General features: G+C 46.9%; 1 protein-coding gene across 1 annotated transcript; it reads left to right on the top strand.

The window, feature by feature from the left end:
* The first annotated feature begins 408 nt into the window (after window positions 1–408).
* On the top strand, window positions 409–15,765 carry LOC115191785 (nephronectin-like). The gene is made up of 5 exons (XM_029749710.1): window positions 409–509; window positions 2,754–3,055; window positions 3,219–3,341; window positions 6,471–6,590; window positions 14,833–15,765. Exons 2-5 carry the CDS (start codon window positions 2,932–2,934, stop codon window positions 14,880–14,882), a joined length of 417 nt encoding a protein of 138 aa, XP_029605570.1. The 5' UTR covers window positions 409–509; window positions 2,754–2,931; the 3' UTR covers window positions 14,883–15,765.
* The last annotated feature ends 220 nt before the right edge of the window (window positions 15,766–15,985 follow it).

Below are 15,985 nucleotides of genomic sequence, written 5' to 3'. Positions count from 1 at the left end.
GAGACAGACCATGGGTGAGACCTTTGGTCCAGAGTCAGTCACGTCCACATGTGGGTTTAATATTAAAACTAAATTAGTGTGAATAAATACTGAAATTGTCTCGCTATTTTCTGCCTGTGTATTTATTATTTAAATGTGATAATTCAAAGTTGTCCATCTCTCTCTCTCTCGCTCTCTTTCTCTCGCTTTCTCGCCTGCCAGGTAACCTGTCCCACCTATTGGACAAAATTCCAAAAGTTCCAAGACACTCAATCATAAAATTAACTAGGAGGTGACCACGCCTTACTCCAGACTCACCGCAGGAGACATGCTGGCACAATAACGTGTCTCTGAAATGCGCTCATCACAAAATAAGGAAAATAATATGTAGCTGTTTTATGAGCTGACAATTACCTTCGTGATATGATGGTATTTACGGTTGTCAGCGCGCGTCCGGTGCGCCAGTGGCTGCTGGTTATCACCGTGCGTTTTATTGCGTTCTCCATGGCTTTTCAACAGGACAGGAGCAGGTATGAAACAACTATAATTTGCAGTTGCCGCTAATTAAATGATGTGCGGTGATGATGCAGGCTAAATCGCATGATTTATTTATCTACTGATCACGACTGTAGGTTATTCATCTCATGACACCTGACTATCCATGTTTAGAGACTTTTCTTTACTGTTCTACTACTTACAGTTACTATATTCTAAAGTCTGTGAATTGTTAGACCCGCTTGGTTTGGAAGTAATCACTCAACAGTCTCCTTTTCCTAGCCTTATTATATACCACTTTGGTGTGGAGGTATGCACCCCTCAAAATGACTGCCTCTGGCATTTTGGACTGAAGATTGTAGGAAAGGTTTAACATCAGCTACACAGTAAATGGTATCCAATCTCCCCTGCAGTTTTGTTTATTTCCCTCTTTTTAATGAAACAGCAACTATTGCCATTTGGAATACAGCATGTGTGTGTCAAGGCTTCTCTCCACTGCATGTGAATCTATGAGGTGTTCCATAAGTAGTTACAACAGCTCCAATGAGTTCCAGTCATAGAAATAGAATGTGCGTTCCAGAGTTCTGCTGTATTTACTACAATGCTTTATAATAGTGACTCCGTATGAATATGTTGTTACCAATTGATTATAGATCCTCTTCCACAAGCCTTAGAGAGCCTCTGCACTCTCAATTATACAGTAGGTTGTCCAAAATGTGGACTGGTACTGTGTGTGTGTGTATATATATACAGTACCAGTCCACATTTTGGACACACCTACTCATTGCAGGGTTTTTCTTTATTTTTACTATTTTCTACATTGTGGAATAATAGTGAAGACATCAAAACTATGAAATAATCCATATGGAATCATGTAGTAACCAAAAAAGTGTAAAACAAATCAAAATATATTTTATATTTGAGATTCTTCAAAGTAGCCACCCTTTGCCTTGATGACAGCTTTGTACACTCTCTCAACCAGCTTCACGAGGAAGTCACCTGGAATGGATTTCAAATAACAGGTGTGCCTTGTTAAAAGTTAATTTGAGGAATTTCTTTCCTTCTTAATGCGTTTGAGCCCATCAGTTGTGTTGTGACAAGGTAGGGGTGGTATACAGAATATAGCCCTATTTGGTAAAAGACCAGCTTCATATTATGGCAAGAACAGCTCAAATAAGCAAAGAGAAACGACAGTCCATCATTACTTGAAGACATGAAGGTCAGTCAATCCGGAAATTTCAAGAACTTTTAACGTTTCTTCAAGTGCAACCGCAAAAACCATCAAGCGCTATGATGAAACTGGCTCTCATGAGAACCGCCACAGGAAAGGAAGACCCGGAGTTACCTCTGCTGCAGAGGATTAGTTCATTACCAGCCTCAGAAATGGGCAATTAACTGCACCTCAGATTGCATCCCAAATAAATGCTTCACAGAGTTCAAGTAACAGACACATCTCAACATCAACTGTTCGGAGGAGAATCAGGCCTTCATGGTTGAATTGCTGCAATTAAACCACTACTAAAGGACACCAATAAAAAGAAGAGACTTGCTTGGTCCAAGAAACACGAGCAATGGACATTAGACCGGTGAAAATCTGTCCTTTGGTCTGATGAGTCCAAATTTGACATTTTTGCTTCCAACCGTTGTGTCTTAGTGAGACGCAGAGTAGGTGAACGGAGGATCTCTGCATGTGTGGTTCCCACCGTGAAGCATGGAGGAGGTGTGATGGTGTGGGGTTGCTTTGCTGGTGACACTGTCTGTGATTTATTTAGCATTCAAGGCACACTTAACCATCAATTGTTTTTCAACAGGACAATGACCCAACACACCTCCAGGCTGTGTAAGAGTTATTTGACCAAGAAGGAGAGTGATGGAGGGCTGCATCAGATGATCTGGCTACAATCTCCCGACCTCAACCCAATTGAGATGGTTTGGGATGAGTTGGACCGCAGAGTGAAGGAAAAGCAGCCAACAAGTGCTCAGCGTATGTGGGAACTCCTTCAAGACTGTTGAAAAAGCATTCCAGGTGAAGCTGGTTGAGAGAATGCCAAGAGTATGTATGTATGTATGTTTAGTCATGCTGTTGAAGAGAGAAACAGTGTAGCAACACAAATAAGGCATTGATGACAACTATAGCCTATAGCCATGGTACTGCAGAAACCTTGGGGTCTTTCTTAATTGTGGCTGATAAACCATTAACCCATTCTTCCTCTCCATCCACCCACCTTTCCATCTCCCTCCATCCCTCCATCTATCTACCTGTCCATTCATCCCCCCAGGACAGTGAGGGACGTGTCTAGGCGTCTCGGTGGGCCGTCGGGGTCTGCACCATCGGCCCGTCTACTGCCTGCTGTTTAGGCTGGAGGAATGTCATGGGTGTCTGCCAGCGTCAGCGGCCACTGGGCAAGTCCTCCAGAAACAACAACAATGCAACAATACACCAGCTGAGGTTATCATATGTGTTTACCTGCTCTCTCTGACCATCTAGCTGTGTGCAACAAGCCTTGCAGGAATGGAGTCTGTGTGGGTCTAGACAAGTGCTCCTGCTCTGTGGGATACAAGGGCCAGCAATGTGACCAAGGTGGCGATCTTTGACTCTTTATGATTCATGCATGTTGATTCCAGATACTGTGTGGTTCATGCATGTTGATTCCTGGTTTCTGATTCCAGATAGTATGATTGATTCATGCATGCTGATCTTGATATGATTCCTGATCCTGATTGTTGTTGGTTGTTGATTCCAGATGTGAATGAGTGTGGTCTCCCAGAGCGACCATGCTCCAACAGCTGTATGAACACCCAGGGTAGTTACCGGTGTTACTGCGACCCCGGATACAACCTCATGACAGATGGATCAACCTGCACCAGTACGTACCAGTTCAAACCGGTTTCTGCCCACTTTCCTGGAACATCATGTCCCAGCCATTGATGGAATACCACGCCCGTGTAGAAGTCGCCCTCAGGCACTGATCTAGGATCAGCTCACCATCTTCTAAACTCTAACATTAAACACTAGGGGGTACAATGCAAAACAGATCGTAGATCAGTTTCTTGGGGGCAACTTCATCCTACTGTGAATACCACAGGGATCAGTGTCAGGACTACATGTACTGGCGTGTTGTTATGGGTCAAATGTTATTATAGACAAGGGGTCAAGTTTCAGTGGTTCTGGATGTTGATTGGCTGCTCAGCTTCCCCATCAGCTACATCCTCCAGTCTGGATGATCAATTACCCAGAACCCCCCTGTCGTCCATGGGCCAATAGGGTCAAGTCTTATTCACTTGATCTAGAGTGTGACATTTGTTGTATGGGGCACAAGGTTGGGTAGGTTACTTTATGGTACAGTCAGGGTTGGGTGGGTTACTTTATGGTACAGTCAGGGTTGGGTAGGTTACTTTATGGTACAGTCAGGGTTGGGTAGGTTACTTTATGGTACAGTCAGGGTTGGGTAGGTTACTTTATGGTACAGTCAGGGTTGGGTAGGTTACTTTATGGTACAGTCAGGGTTGGGTAGGTTACTTTATGGTACAGTCAGGGTTGGGTAGGTTACTTTATGGTACAGTCAGGGTTGGGTAGGTTACTTTATGGTACAGTCTGGGTTGGGTAGGTTACTTTATGGTACAGTCAGGGTTGGGTAGGTTACTTTATGGTACAGTCAGGGTTGGGTAGGTTACTTTATGGTACAGTCAGGGTTGGGTAGGTTACTTTATGGTACAGTCAGGGTTGGGTAGGTTACTTTATGGTACAGTCAGGGTTGGGTAGGTTCCTTTATGGTACAGTCAGGGTTGGGTAGGTTACTTTATGGTACAGTCAGGGTTGGGTAGGTTACTTCATGGTACAGTCAGGGTTGGGTAGGTTACTTTATGGTACAGTCAGGGTTGGGTAGGTTACTTTATGGTACAGTCAGGGTTGGGTAGGTTACTTTATGGTACAGTCAGGGTTGGGTAGGTTACTTTATGGTACAGTCATGGGTTGGGTAGGTTACTTTATGGTACAGTCAGGGTTGGGTAGGTTACTTTATGGTACAGTCAGGGTTGGGTAGGTTACTTTATGGTACAGTCAGGGTTGGGTAGGTTACTTTATGGTACAGTCAGGGTTGGGTAGGTTACTTTATGGTACAGTCAGGGTTGGGTAGGTTACTTTATGGTACAGTCAGGGTTGGGTAGGTTACTTCATGGTACAGTCAGGGTTGGGTAGGTTACTTTATGGTACAGTCAGGGTTGGGTAGGTTACTTTATGGTACAGTCAGGGTTGGGTAGGTTACTTTATGGTACAGTCAGGGTTGGGTAGGTTACTTTATGGTACAGTCAGGGTTGGGTAGATTACTTTATGGTACAGTCAGGGTTGGGTAGGTTACTTTGTGGTACAGTCAGGGTTGGGTAGGTTACTTTATGGTACAGTCTGGGTTGGGTAGGTTACTTTATGGTACAGTCAGGGTTGGGTAGGTTACTTTATGGTACAGTCAGGGTTGGGTAGGTTACTTTATGGTACAGTCAGGGTTGGGTAGGTTACTTTATGATACAGTCAGGGTTGGGTAGGTTACTTTATGGTACAGTCAGGGTTGGGTGGGTTACTTTATGGTACAGTCAGGGTTGGGTAGGTTACTTTATGGTACAGTCAGGGTTGGGTAGGTTACTTTATGGTACAGTCAAGGTTGGGTGGGTTACTTTATGGTACAGTCAGGGTTGGGTGGGTTACTTTATGGTACAGTCAGGGTTGGGTAGGTTACAGTCAGGGTTGGGTAGGTTACTTTATGTTACAGTCAGGGTTGGGTAGCTTACTTTATGGTACAGTCAGGTTTGGGTGGGTTACTTTATGGTACAGTCAGGGTTGGGTAGGTTACTTTATGGTACAGTCAGGGTTGGGTAGGTTACAGTCAGGGTTGGGTAGGTTACTTTATGTTACAGTCAGGGTTGGGTAGGTTACTTTATGGTACAGTCAGGGTTGGGTAGGTTACTTTATGGTACAGTCATGGTTGGGTGGGTTACTTTATGGTACAGTCAGGGTTGGGTGGGTTACTTTATGGTACAGTCAGGGTTGGGTAGATTACTTTATGGTACAGTCAGGGTTGGGTAGATTACTTTATGGTACAGTCAGGGTTGGGTAGGTTACTTTATGGTACAGTCAGGGTTGGGTAGGTTACTTTATGGTACAGTCAGGGTTGGGTAGGTTACTTTATGGTACAGTCAGGGTTGGGTAGGTTACTTTATGGTACAGTCAGGGTTGGGTAGGTTACTTTATGGTACAGTCAGGGTTGGGTAGGTTACTTTATGGTACAGTCAGAGTTGGGTAGGTTACTTTATGGTACAGTCAGGGTTGGGTAGGTTACTTTATGGTACAGTCAGGGTTGGGTAGGTTACTTTATGGTACAGTCAGGGTTGGGTAGGTTACTTTATGGTATAGTCAGGGTTGGGTAGGTTACTTCATGGTACAGTCAGGGTTGGGTAGGTTACTTTATGGTACAGTTAGGGTTGGGTAGGTTACTTTATGGTACAGTCAGGGTTGGGTAGGTTACTTTATGGTACAGTCAGGGTTGGGTAGGTTACTTTCTAAATGTAATCCGTTACAGTTACTGGTTACCTGTCCAAAATGGTTAACTTTTAGATTATCCAAACTCAGTAACGTAACGTAAAATCATCCTTTCTGAATTTTAAAGTAATAGTAGAAGTAATCTAGTTTTACAAAAGTAGGCATATCTGTAATCTGATTACAATATTTTTGCTGGTAATGTTACAGTTTTTTTGTAATTCATTACTCCCCAACCCTGTGGGGGCAATATAGAGGAGCAACTGTTATCATAACTGGTGTAATCAATCTAAAGCAAGGAATATAATATGAGTATGACAGAAGACCAAACCAAGCTGGTTTCATATCACTGCTTGTGAGTCTATAGTATTCCAGTACAGCACATGGTTTGTGCGTGGTGGCATGTGTTCGTTCCAACCATCCATTTCTACCTTGACTCTCAGCCAGCTTATCCTGTGTTCTCTTCCAGAAGAGCTTGAGTGTTCCTCTGCAAGCTGCCAGTTCGCTTGCCAGATCGACCGGGTGGGAGAGGTGCACTGTCTGTGTGCCCTCGGCCTCCACCTGGCCGCCGACAACAGGACCTGTGAAGGTGGGCTTCCTCGGCAACCCCATGGTAACCCCATTGCCATGGCAACCACCAAACTCCTCCCTCCCCTATAGTTCTTTCAGTTCCAAAGCCATGGGAAGTAGTAACGGGGGACTGGGATTGGGAAACAGCCCAGAGTTTGGTCCATTCCCTTGGCATTACTATGGGGTATACTGTATGCTAGCCATGATCGTAGCGCGACAGTGTGTAGCTACTAGTTCGATCTCTGGCTGCCATTAGAGAGCAGGTGGAGAGACAGGTTCCCATATGCACACTACTAGAGGACATGTTAACGACCTCCACCCAGCTATTACTAACAGCGCTGAGTCTGTCCACAGAACGATAAACCCCGCAATTACCTTAAGTGTTAAGAAAACAGACCCCGGGTCCCAGTAGCTGTACTCTACTCTTTGCCCTCTCCTCAGCCTAGCTAGCGCTCATTACTTTGAAGTCCCTTAGCTCGATAACTGTGGTGCGGTCGTAAAGTCCTCGCAGCAGACACCTCCTGTCCTGCGAACGAGGCCCAGCCTCCATGGTTGATCCTGAGAGCCATTTGCCTCATTCTCACGCTCATTCTCGCTCACAGGAGAGTAGCTGTAGGATCTAACCAACCTGACCTGAGACCTTAGAGAAATCATAACAGTCATATACTGTAGGAAGTTACAGTGGAACATATTTTTAATTTATTTTGTGTTCTTCCCCTCTAATCAGGAACTGATTTTAGACCTGGGACACCAGGTGAATGCAATTAATTATCAAGTAGAACAGAAAAGCAGCAGTACTCCGGACCTCTTAGGGTCAGAGTTGAACACCCGTTCTCTAGGTACTGTAGAGGCCTAGTCAGCAGGGCACTCTAACCCTGTTCCTGGAGGGCTACCGTCCTCTAGGTTTTCACTCTAACCTATTCCTGGAGAGATATCCTCCTGTAGGTTTTCACTCCAACCCTGTTCCTGGAGAGATGCCCTCCTGTAGGGTTTCACTCCAACCCTGTTCCTGGAGAGATGCCCTCCTGTAGGGTTTCACTCCAACCCTGTTCCTGGAGAGCTACCCTCCTGTAGGTTTTCACTCCAACCCTGTTCCTGGAGAGATACCCTCCTGTAGGTTTTCACTCCAACCCTGTTCCTGGAGAGATACCCTCCTGTAGGTTTTCACTCCAACCCTGTTCCTGGAGAGATACCCTCCTGTAGGTTTTCACTCCAACCCTGTTCCTGGAGAGATACCCTCCTGTAGGTTTTCACTCCAACCCTGTTCCTGGAGAGATACCCTCCTGTAGGTTTTCACTCCAACCCTGTTCCTGGAGAGATACCCTCCTGTAGGTTTTCACTCCAACCCTGTTCCTGGAGAGATACCCTCCTGTAGGTTTTCACTCCAACCCTGTTCCTGGAGAGATACCCTCCTGTAGGTTTTCACTCCAACCCTGTTCCTGGAGAGATACCCTCCTGTAGGTTTTCACTCCAACCCTGTTCCTGGAGAGATACCCTCCTGTAGGGTTTCACTCCAACCCTGTTCCTGGAGAGATGCCCTCCTGTAGGGTTTCACTCCAACCCTGTTCCTGGAGAGATGCCCTCCTGTAGGGTTTCACTCCAACCCTGTTCCTGGAGAGATGCCCTCCTGTAGGGTTTCACTCCAACCCTGTTCCTGGAGAGACGCCCTCCTGTAGGGTTTCACTCCAACCCTGTTCCTGGAGAGACACCCTCCTGTAGGGTTTCACTCCAACCCTGTTCCTGGAGAGATACCCTCCTGTAGGTTTTCACTCCAACCCTGTTCCTGGAGAGACACCCTCCTGTAGGTTTACACTCCAACCCTGTTCCTGGAGAGATACCCTCCTGTAGGTTTACACTGCAACCCTGTTCCTGGAGAGATACCCTCCTGTAGGTTTACACTCCAACCCTGTTCCTGGAGAGATACCCTCCTGTAGGTTTACACTCCAACCCTGTTCCTGGAGAGATACCCTCCTGTAGGTTTACACTCCAACCCTGTTCCTGGAGAGATACTCTCCTGTAGGTTTTCACTCCAACCCTGTTCCTGGAGAGATACCCTCCTGTAGGTTTTCACTCCAACCCTGTTCCTGGAGAGACACCCTCCTGTAGGTTTTCACTCCAACCCTGTTCCTGGAGAGATACCCTCCTGTAGGTTTTCACTCCAACCCTGTTCCTGGAGAGACACCCTCCTGTAGGTTTTCACTCCAACCCTGTTCCTGGAGAGACACCCTCCTGTAGGTTTACACTCCAACCCTGTTCCTGGAGAGATACCCTCCTGTAGGTTTACACTGCAACCCTGTTCCTGGAGAGACACCCTCCTGTAGGTTTACACTCCAACCCTGTTCCTGGAGAGATACCCTCCTGTAGGTTTACACTGCAACCCTGTTCCTGGAGAGATACCCTCCTGTAGGTTTTCACTCCAACCCTGTTCCTGGAGAGATACCCTCCTGTAGGTTTTCACTCCAACCCTGTTCCTGGAGAGACACCCTCCTGTAGGTTTTCACTCCAACCCTGTTCCTGGAGAGACACCCTCCTGTAGGGTTTCACTCCAACCCTGTTCCTGGAGAGATACCCTCCTGTAGGTTTTCACTCCAACCCTGTTCCTGGAGAGATACCCTCCTGTAGGTTTACACTCCAACCCTGTTCCTGGAGAGATACCCTCCTGTAGGTTTACACTGCAACCCTGTTCCTGGAGAGATACCCTCCTGTAGGTTTACACTCCAACCCTGTTCCTGGAGAGATACCCTCCTGTAGGTTTACACTCCAACCCTGTTCCTGGAGAGATACCCTCCTGTAGGTTTACACTCCAACCCTGTTCCTGGAGAGACACCCTCCTGTAGGTTTTCACTCCAACCCTGTTCCTGGAGAGATACCCTCCTGTAGGTTTTCACTCCAACCCTGTTCCTGGAGAGACACCCTCCTGTAGGTTTTCACTCCAACCCTGTTCCTGGAGAGACACCCTCCTGTAGGTTTTCACTCCAACCCTGTTCCTGGAGAGACACCCTCCTGTAGGTTTTCACTCCAACCCTGTTCCTGGAGAGACACCCTCCTGTAGGTTTTCACTCCAACCCTGTTCCTGGAGAGACACCCTCCTGTAGGTTTTCACTCCAACCCTGTTCCTGGAGAGACACCCTCCTGTAGGTTTTCACTCCAACCCTGTTCCTGGAGAGACACCCTCCTGTAGGTTTTCACTCCAACCCTGTTCCTGGAGAGACACCCTCCTGTAGGGTTTCACTCCAACCCTGTTCCTGGAGAGATACCCTCCTGTAGGGTTTCACTCCAACCCTGTTCCTGGAGAGATACCCTCCTGTAGGGTTTCACTCCAACCCTGTTCCTGGAGAGATACTCTCCTGTAGGGTTTCACTCCAACCCTGTTCCTGGAGAGATACTCTCCTGTAGGGTTTCACTCCAACCCTGTTCCTGGAGAGATACCCTCCTGTAGGTTTTCACTCCAACCCTGTTCCTGGAGAGATACCCTCCTGTAGGTATTCACTCCAACCCTGTTCCTGGAGAGATACCCTCCTGTAGGTTTACACTCCAACCCTGTTCCTGGAGAGATACCCTCCTGTAGGTTTACACTCCAACCCTGTTCCTGGAGAGATACCCTCCTGTAGGTTTACACTCCAACCCTGTTCCTGGAGAGATACCCTCCTGTAGGTTTTCACTCCAACCCTGTTCCTGGAGAGATACCCTATAGGTAATGATTGTTTTGAGCTGAGAAAACAACCCTAGGTTCTTTACAGCACTTTGTCGTCTCCCTTGTATATGTTACATCTAGTGTGTGTGTGTGTGTGTGTGTGTGTGTGTGTGTGTGTGTGTGTGTGTTTATGCATGCTCAGGTGTTGAGTTGTTGTGCTGTTTTGCAGATTTTTGCCCTCCTCGGCTCACTTGCAAGAACACCTTTGGCAGCTTTGTGTGTGCGTGCAGGGAGGGCTTCGTGTGTGCGTGCAGGGAGGGCTTTGTGTGTGCGTGCAGGGAGGGCTTCGTGTGTGCGTGCAGGGAGGGCTTCGTGTGTGCGTGCAGGGAGGGCTTCGTGTGTGCGTGCAGGGAGGGCTTCGTGTGTGCGTGCAGGGAGGGCTTCGTGTGTGCGTGCAGGGAGGGCTTCGTGTGTGCGTGCAGGGAGGGCTTTGTGTGTGCGTGCAGGGAGGGCTTCGTGTGTGCGTGCAGGGAGGGCTTTGTGTGTGCGTGCAGGGAGGGCTTTGTGTGTGCGTGCAGGGAGGGCTTCGTGTGTGCGTGCAGGGAGGGCTTCGTGTGTGCGTGCAGGGAGGGCTTTGTGTGTGCGTGCAGGGAGGGCTTCGTGTGTGCGTGCAGGGAGGGCTTCGTGTGTGCGTGCAGGGAGGGCTTCGTGTGTGCGTGCAGGGAGGGCTTCGTGTGTGCGTGCAGGGAGGGCTTCGTGTGTGCGTGCAGGGAGGGCTTCGTGTGTGCGTGCAGGGAGGGCTTTGTGTGTGCGTGCAGGGAGGGCTTTGTGTGTGCGTGCAGGGAGGGCTTTGTGTGTGCGTGCAGGGAGGGCTTTGTGTGTGCGTGCAGGGAGGGCTTTGTGTGTGCGTGCAGGGAGGGCTTTGTGTGTGCGTGCAGGGAGGGCTTCGTGTGTGCGTGCAGGGAGGGCTTCGTGTTGAGGACGCTCCAGAACTCAGTGCAGTGTCGAGGTGCGGACATCCCCCATACTGTACAGCAGGCTGTAAAGGCTTGTAGAAACCAGTATTAATATCAACAGGGAATGTAAGGCTCTTAGATACCAGTATTAATATTAACTGGGAATGTAAGGCTGTTAGATACCAGTATTAATATTAACTGGGAATGTAAGGCTCTTAGATACCAGTATTAATATTAACTGGGAATGTAAGGCTCTTAGATACCAGTATTAATATTAACTGGGAATGTAAGGCTCTTAGATACCAGTATTAATATTAACTGGGAATGTAAGGCTCTTAGATACCAGTATTAATATTAACTGGGAATGTAAGGCTCTTAGATACCAGTATTAATATTAACTGGGAATGTAAGGCTGTTAGATACCAGTATTAATATTAACTGGGAATGTAAGGCTCTTAGATACCAGTATAAATATTAACTGGGAATGTAAGGCTGTAAGATACCAGTATTAATATTAACTGTGAATGTAAGGCTCTTAGATACCAGTATTAATATTAACTGGGAATGTAAGGCTCTTAGATACCAGTATAAATATTAACTGGGAATGTAAGGCTGTTAGGTACCAGTATTAATATTAACTGTGAATGTAAGGCTCTTAGATACCAGTATAAATATTAACTGGGAATGTAAGGCTCTTAGATACCAGTATTAATATTAACTGGGAATGTAAGGCTGTTAGAAACCAGTATTAATATTAACTGGGAATGTAAGGCTCTTAGATACCAGTATTAATATTAACTGGGAATGTAAGGCTGTTAGATACCAGTATTAATATTAACTGGGAATGTAAGGCTCTTAGATACCAGTATTAATATTAACTGGGAATGTAAGGCTGTTAGATACCAGTATTAATATTAACTGGGAATGTAAGGCTGTTAGATACCAGTATTAATACACTGCTCAAAAAAATAAAGGGAACACTTAAACAACACATCCTAGATCTGAATGAAAGAAATAATCTTATTAAATACTTTTTTCTTTACATAGTTGAATGTGCTGACAACAAAATCACACAAAGATAATCAATGGAAATCCAATTTATCAACCCATGGAGGTCTGGATTTAGAGTCACACTCAAAATTAAAGTGGAAAACCACACTACAGGCTGATCCAACTTTGATGTAATGTCCTTAAAACAAGTCAAAATGAGGCTCAGTAGTGTGTGTGGTCTCCACGTGCCTGTATGACCTCCCTACAACGCCTGGGCATGCTCCTGATGAGGTGGCGGATGGTCTCCTGAGGGATCTCCTCCCAGACCTGGACTAAAGCATCCGCCAACTCCTGGACAGTCTGTGGTGCAACGTGGCGTTGGTGGATGGAGCGAGACATGATGTCCCAGATGTGCTCAATTGGATTCAAGACTGGGGAACGGGCGGGCCAGTCCATAGCATCAATGCCTTCCTCTTGCAGGAACTGCTGACACACTCCAGCCACATGAGGTCTAGCATTGTCTTGCATTAGGAGGAACCCAGGGCCAACCGCACCAGCATATGGTCTCACAAGGGGCCTGAAGATCTCATCTCGATACCTAATGGCAGTCAGGCTACCTCTGGCGAGCACATGGAGGGCTGTGCGGCCCCCCAAAGAAATGCCCCCCCACACCATGACTGACCCACCGCCAAACCGGTCATGCTGGAGGATGTTGCAGGCAGCAGAACGTTCTCCACGGCGTCTCCAGACTCTGTCACGTCTGTCACGTGCTCAGTGTGAACCTGCTTTCATCTGTGAAGAGCACAGGGCGCCAGTGGTGAATTTGCCAATGTTGGTGTTCTCTGGCAAATGCCAAACGCCCTGCACGGTGTTGGGCTGTAAGCACAACTCCCACCTGTGGACGTTGGGCCCTCATACCACCCTCATGGAGTCTGTTTCTGACCGTTTGAGCAGACACATGCACATTTGTGGCCTGCTGGAGGTCATTTTGCAGGGCTCTGGCAGTGCTCCTCCTGCTCCTCCTTGCACAAAGGCGGAGGTAGCGGTCCTGCTGCTGGGTTGTTGCCCTCCTACGGCCTCCTCCACGTCTCCTGATGTACTGGCCTGTCTCCTGGTAGCGCCTCCATGCTCTGGACACTACGCTGACAGACACAGCAAACCTTCTTGCCACAGCTCGCATTGATGTGCCATCCTGGATGAGCTGCACTACCTGAGCCACTTGTGTGGGTTGTAGACTCCGTCTCATGCTACCACTAGAGTGAAAGCACCACCAGCATTCAAAAGTGAGCAAAACATCAGCCAGGAAGCATAGGAACTGAGAAGTGGTCTGTGGTCACCACCTGCAGAACCACTCCTTTATTGGGGGTGTCTTGCTAATTGCCTATAATTTCCACCTGTTGTCTATTCCATTTGCACAACAGCATGTGAAATTTATTGTCAATCAGTGTTGCTTCCTAAGTGGACAGTTTGATTTCACAGAAGTGTGATTGACTTGGAGTTACATTGTGTTGTTTAAGTGTTCCCTTTATTTTTTTGAGCAGTATATTAACTGGGAATGTTAGAGAAACAGGCTGTCCTCTAAGCCTTAGATCTGTCTGTCTGTCTGTCTGTCTGTCTGTCTGTCTGTCTGTCTGTATGACTTTACCCGATGTATGACATTAAATAATTTCTTCCTTCAGCATCTCTCAGCAGATGGCCATGTGTCTCGTAAAATATGCTGTGGTTGTGTGTGCATGCGCGTGTGTGTGTGTGTGTGTGTGTAAGCCACAGACCCACTTTTCTCAGTGTCAGTGCTGTTTAAATGAATGACTACCTCACAGCACGCCCTCACATATTCTTCTCATTTAGCCTACGTTTCATTGTCAAACAGACCGATCCTCTGTAGATGAGCTTTGGCTGTAGCAAACCTGTGAGAGCCCGAATGTATTTCTCTAGCTTGCCTCCCCCACTCGCTCAGCTGTGGTAGCTGTTATTGTTTATGCTTCCTTGGTGAACATTGCAACACCTATTTCCTGGAGCTTTGAAACAGACTAGTTGTTACTCAACAACCCCTTGACTTCACACTCAGTGAGTCGCGGGCAGGGGCCAAGTCAAGTCATGACTTCCTGCTGGCTCTTTCTGTGTGCTGGCTGGCCGATAATGTCTTCACCTCAGAGCCAGTGAAAAGGTGGAAAAGCGATCCAGTAATACTCAAAACAAGCATGGGTCTTACTGTAAAACTGCATGGGTTTGGTCTCTGCTTTTCAGCTTGGTTTGGGTCGCCAAATTCAGAGCCCACAGGCAAAGGAGAAGTAACTGAAACACAGTCAGACTGCTAATACAACAGACCACCTGTTTGTGTTGAACGTGATGAGTAGTATTGGGAACAGGGCCAAGGGAGAGAGTTGAGAGAGAGAGAGACTGCCTTTGACATATATGCTGTCTAGTACTGTAGATTAGGACATCTGGAAAACATTCTGCAAACATCCACACGTGTCTCAGTGTTAGATTCAATGGAGAATTGACTGATTTGAATTCAGATCTGTTGATACTTCCGATATGGCTGTTTCAGTAATGATGGGACTGACAAAACAATACTTGTGTACTGATGTTGATTCTCTTAAGAATCCACACAAGCTTTATTGCTTGGTGCTGATAACCATCTTCTTCTCATGTCACCGTATCTTCCTCTCTCTCCCCAGATAAGGACGAGTGTCTGGACAGTACTCACCTGTGTAGCCGTCATTCCTAGTGTTTCAACACCTCTGGTTCCTACACCTGTCAGTGTCTGGAGGACTACTCCAGCGACGGCCACACGTGCTGGCCCGAGGAGAGCCTCCCAGTCCAAGACCTCCATGTACTACCGGTACAAACTCTCCAAAAGGATCAGGCCCATACCACAACATCCGCAGCTCTGACGGTGCCTCTGGTTCTGACTGATAACACTGTTGTGAAGTAGTTACTGGCGGACATTTTGGGTCGGGCCGTGTTGAAGCAGCACATGAGAACTACGGGAGGAAAATACATTTGTGTTGAAGCAGCCTCACAGGACATTTCACAAGGTAAATGTGGGGTGAATTGAGGTGGTTTCACTATCACGACATAGTTAAGGCCGAGTAATGCTAAGAATTCCTCACAACTGGAAAGTGTGGTAACGTTCTGTTTTAGCCTATCATCTGCCAGGCCTCTCTTCAGTTAGTCAACAAAGACCCTAGATTGCTACACGGTGCCATTAGTGGTCTGCTGTTTGATGTCAGTCAAAGAAGCCACTCATTTGACAAACACACTCGTCAAGGAACCACACTCTGTAGTCTGCCTGCCAATGCTCTGTGATGACATGGAATTTTCCTTTGTTTAAGTTTCCCTGCTTGTTGTCTCGGAAAAGGTCACGGTTAAGAACAAGTTTCACACGCACTGCCATACTGCTACTTTGGCATTTGTAACCAATTTCACAATACACATGTTGTCAGCATAAGGGATCTTGATAGGGACTTCATGTAGTGAGTGATTAGCTAATTTTCTGACAAGCCAGTGGGTGTACATGAGGAGACTATTAGTCCATACGGACTAGTCTTTGAGAGGAGTGTATACGTCATTATTTGTTAATAAAAGGCTGACCTCTGGTGGAAAGATAAGGGAGTTTATTTGTCTTCTTCTTGAGAGAGCAGCATCACCCTGACTTCTCCATAGATGGGATCATAGACAGCAGCATCACCCTGACTTCTCCATAGATGGGATCATAGACAGCAGTATCACCCTGACTTCTCCATAGATGGATCATAAACAGCAGCATCACCCTGACTTCTCCATAGATGGGATCATAGACAGCAGCATCACCCTGACTTCTCCATAGAT

This window comes from Salmo trutta, chromosome 4, assembly GCF_901001165.1.
Source record: "Salmo trutta chromosome 4, fSalTru1.1, whole genome shotgun sequence".
Classification (NCBI taxonomy): domain Eukaryota; kingdom Metazoa; phylum Chordata; class Actinopteri; order Salmoniformes; family Salmonidae; genus Salmo; species Salmo trutta.
This window is presented reverse-complemented; position numbering and strand designations above follow the sequence as displayed.

Excerpts from the sequence above, each read along its gene's own strand:
- LOC115191785 (XM_029749710.1), top strand. The coding sequence starts at position 2,932 with ATGTGTTTACCTGCTCTCTCTGACCATCTAGCTGTGTGCAACAAGCCT. Across the intron at positions 3,342-6,470 it reads AGATGGATCAACCTGCACCA|AAGAGCTTGAGTGTTCCTCT; the intron begins GTACGTACCAGT and ends GTTCTCTTCCAG. Across the intron at positions 6,591-14,832 it reads CGACAACAGGACCTGTGAAG|ATAAGGACGAGTGTCTGGAC; the intron begins GTGGGCTTCCTC and ends CTCTCTCCCCAG.